This window comes from Lathyrus oleraceus, chromosome 3 (assembly GCF_024323335.1).
Source record: "Lathyrus oleraceus cultivar Zhongwan6 chromosome 3, CAAS_Psat_ZW6_1.0, whole genome shotgun sequence".
NCBI classification, from domain to species: Eukaryota; Viridiplantae; Streptophyta; class Magnoliopsida; order Fabales; family Fabaceae; genus Lathyrus; species Lathyrus oleraceus.
Genome location: NC_066581.1, coordinates 487598384 through 487602000, shown reverse-complemented (window position 1 = coordinate 487602000; position 3617 = coordinate 487598384). Strand labels below are relative to the sequence as shown.

The 3617-nt window shown below is 30.2% G+C and overlaps 1 protein-coding gene across 1 annotated transcript; it reads right to left on the bottom strand.

The window, feature by feature from the left end:
• Window positions 1-326: 326 nt before the first annotated feature.
• On the bottom strand, window positions 327-1643 carry LOC127129489 (putative glutaredoxin-C14). Its single transcript, XM_051058661.1, has one exon. It carries the CDS (start codon window positions 916-918, stop codon window positions 526-528), a length of 393 nt encoding a protein of 130 aa, XP_050914618.1. The 5' UTR covers window positions 919-1643; the 3' UTR covers window positions 327-525.
• Window positions 1644-3617: the final 1974 nt, after the last annotated feature.

Sequence of the window (3617 nt, the reverse complement as noted above, 5' to 3'; positions counted from 1 at the left end):
AGCTCAACAATAATGGCTATAGAAAAGTTATAATTTCTTTTATTTCTGTTTTAATAATTAGTATTACAGTCTTACAAACAATATATATAATCCTACTAATCAATTTAAAATAATACCCCTAAATCAGTTTCTCCCGCAAAACAAATATTTGGGACCGTTTCAAATTCTCACATATTGTATACCTCTTGTCTTAATATGAACTGAAAAAATTTAATTTATTGATATTCTTTTAAAAATATAAGTAAAATATAAGGATAAGATCTTTTAGTTATGCATATACTGTACAATATAGAGTTGCAACATTAATTATAAAAACTACTATCCAGGTAATAAAGTAAAAAGAAAATCCACAGAATTCCAAATATTCTTTCCCATATATATCATTGCCAGTTCCTTAGAAGTTACGACACATTAAGTCAGTGCTTAATTATGTTAATATCTCTGTTATTAAGCTTGAAATCATTATCACTAATTAATTTCAACTCTAATGACTATTATAACTAAGAAATTAAATTTAGAATCTAATTAAAGCCACAAAGCACCAGCATCTTTGAGAAGAGGAACAAGAGAACCATTGATATGAAAAGCCAAAACTGTATCCATAGAACCAACTAATTTTCCACCAATGAAAACAACTGGAAGTGATGTTGAATTTCCAAGTAACCTCATGAATGGTTTTGGATCTTGATCAAATTCATGAACCATTGCATTCACTCCCATTCCACTAAACAAGCTCTTCATTGCATGACACATACAACTAGTACTACCAATGCTGAATATCACAACAGCACTCTGTGCAGCTAATCTCATGATTCTCTCCATTTGATCTTCCTCCATTGTCCTTGTTACTCTTGTCATGTAGTAGCTCCATGATGGTTGTTCCACTTGATAATGCACTAGCTTCTCTTGATTGAACATGGTGTTTGTTGTAAACTGAAATAGTGGAATAGAACAAAGTAAGCAAATTCAGGTTTATTGCTCAGTTTTGTGTGGTTGTGATGATGAAAATGAAGAAAGGGAAAGTGTGGTTTTATAAGGGAGGTGAAGGGAGTGTTAGAAAATAAATAGTGTGTAGCAGAATGCTGGGGACCTTAGGATATTAGGTTTGTCTGTTAATGTCGGAGGAGCGTGTTCTATTGTCTCTAACAGTACTCTCTCTCTCTCTGTTTAATTTGCAGCTATAATGGTTGTTCACTCGAGGAGAATAAGCATGCGGAATATTTTTCTTTTCAAACAGTTAGAAAGGGAAAAAAACGGTTATATAAATACTACATGCTGATACGTAAGCCTTGAAAGACGGCTGTTTGTCTAAGATAGGGCGACAAAATTCTGACATGCGACGCTTCTGTTAATTTTCTTTTGCTTTCATCATGTTGAGAGTCAAAGATGCATCCTTCCTTCATCCAAGTTTGTTGAATCACTATCATCATATCATTATCATTCATAAAAGTATAATATATGACTTTATCTAATCAAAATGGTAAGAAAATAATAGATGTATTCTTGAGACAGATACTAGCTGCTTTCCTACGGCTATATGGCTTATGACAGTGTAAACGAAACAGCGTGCATGGCGGTTGCAGAGTTTGTTTGTGTGTTATAAGAAGAATGGAATGTCAAGTCTCATTCTCAAGTTTCATTTGTTTTTTTTTCTTATTTATTTTTGGTTAAAATCTGAACCAAAAGAGGCACAATTTTGTATACATATGAAAATAGAATGTTGAGATAAAGGAGTGACAAAATGGCAGCAGGTGTTTGAAGGGCAGGCGGGGCATGGCGTGACCTCAACTCTTAAATTGCATGCCTGCTCACTTTTCTGATTCAGGCGGCGGAAACCGGACTGACGTCGCCACATTTTTGTCTTTTCTGTTCTTCTTTGTGATATTGGTTGGTTTATATCTATACATAATACATTGGAAATCACACATGTTTTCTTTCCTCTTTCAATTTTGTTTATTGGTTGGGTTATATCTATATTAGAAAAATTAATTTTTTTTTGTCAATAGAGATTTAAATGGGAGAGTTTGACCATCATGCCACTATGATGAAAAAAAATTCTCAAAATGCCACCACTCTAAATCAATTTCCTAATCTGCCATCATTTTTGTCTTTTTATGGATTTATTTTAATATTTTTCAGGGGCATCCATCCAAGATGGAGGACGTCCCCAGAGGTTCAGTTGGGGTGCGCCATCTGTGATGGAGGATGCATTATTTTATTTTATTTTTTAATTTTTTAATTTTTTAATTTTTGAGTTGTTTTAAAATGAATAAAATAATTAATTAATATTAAAAATTAATTAAAATATTATATTTAATAAAAATTAAAATAATTTTTTTAAATAAATTAAATACTTTGTTATATAATATTTTTTATAATTATTTAATATTAATTAGTTATATTACTTTTTATATAATATTTGTAATAAATATATAATACTAATTAAAAATTAATATTTAAAATTAAATTAATAAATAAATTGTTTTAAAAATAAATTGTTCTAAAAATAAAATTAATAATAAATAGTGACATATTATTAAAAAAATATTTATTAATAATTAATTAAAATTTCAAAATTATATAGCTTTTTATGTAATATTTGTAATAAATATTTAATATTACATAAAAAATTAATATTAAAGAGAAAACTTTAAAAAAAATTTAACAAATTAAATTAATTGTTACATAATATATTTAATAAAACTGAAAAATTAATGATACTTACAATAAATTTATTAAAAATAAATTTATTAATAGATGATTACATATTATTTTTTAGTAAACTTTAAAAATTAAATAAAAAATATAGTTTCATATAATATTAATTAAAAACGATACTTATAATGTTTACTTTCTTAATATTTTTTAACTATAATTACAAAGAAAAAGAGATTAAAAAGAAATTAATTGCGACGTTGATTGGGATCTTCATCGACGAACTGACTACCAGTTCCACATCTTGCACGTACTCGAACGCGGTGACCACGACCTAATGATTGTGTTGAGGTAGGTATAGGAGGGGCAATAGTTGTGGACGGATTAACAGTTGTTTGAAGAATGGATGGTTGCTCACGAAAAATTTCGAATGCCTCAAAATTCTCAAAATCCATACTAGGAGAAAAGTTATTTAATATTTATGTGAATGAGGTGGGGTTTGGGTTTGAAGGTTCTATGGTTGCGATGTAATAGTCGCTCACATCGGTGGTTGTTGATTGTTGATGTGTAGTTGAACAATCAAAGTTAGGTGGTGGGATGAGTGTGTAGTTATGTGGGGGCGTAGGTATGGTTGTTGTTGGGTTTGAGAAGTGTAGTGTATTGTGTTTTGTGGTGTTTGGTATGGGTAATTATTAGGTGTTTGTTGTGTTAGTGTGTGGAAGTTTGGTTGTTGGCATGAGGTGTGTTGTGTTTGGGTTTGGTAGTTTGGTTGATGGTATTAGGTGTTTTGTGTTTGTTGTTGGTAGGGTTGTGTATATTGACTTTGTGGTTCATATTGGGTGGAAGTTGAAGTTTGTGTATAATATTGGTTGGGAGGGATTCTTGTTTGGGGGTTTGTTAATTGTGGTCGCGGTGTAGTCGATATTTGTGATGTGTAACAGTGCTGACGGGGGTCAATAAGT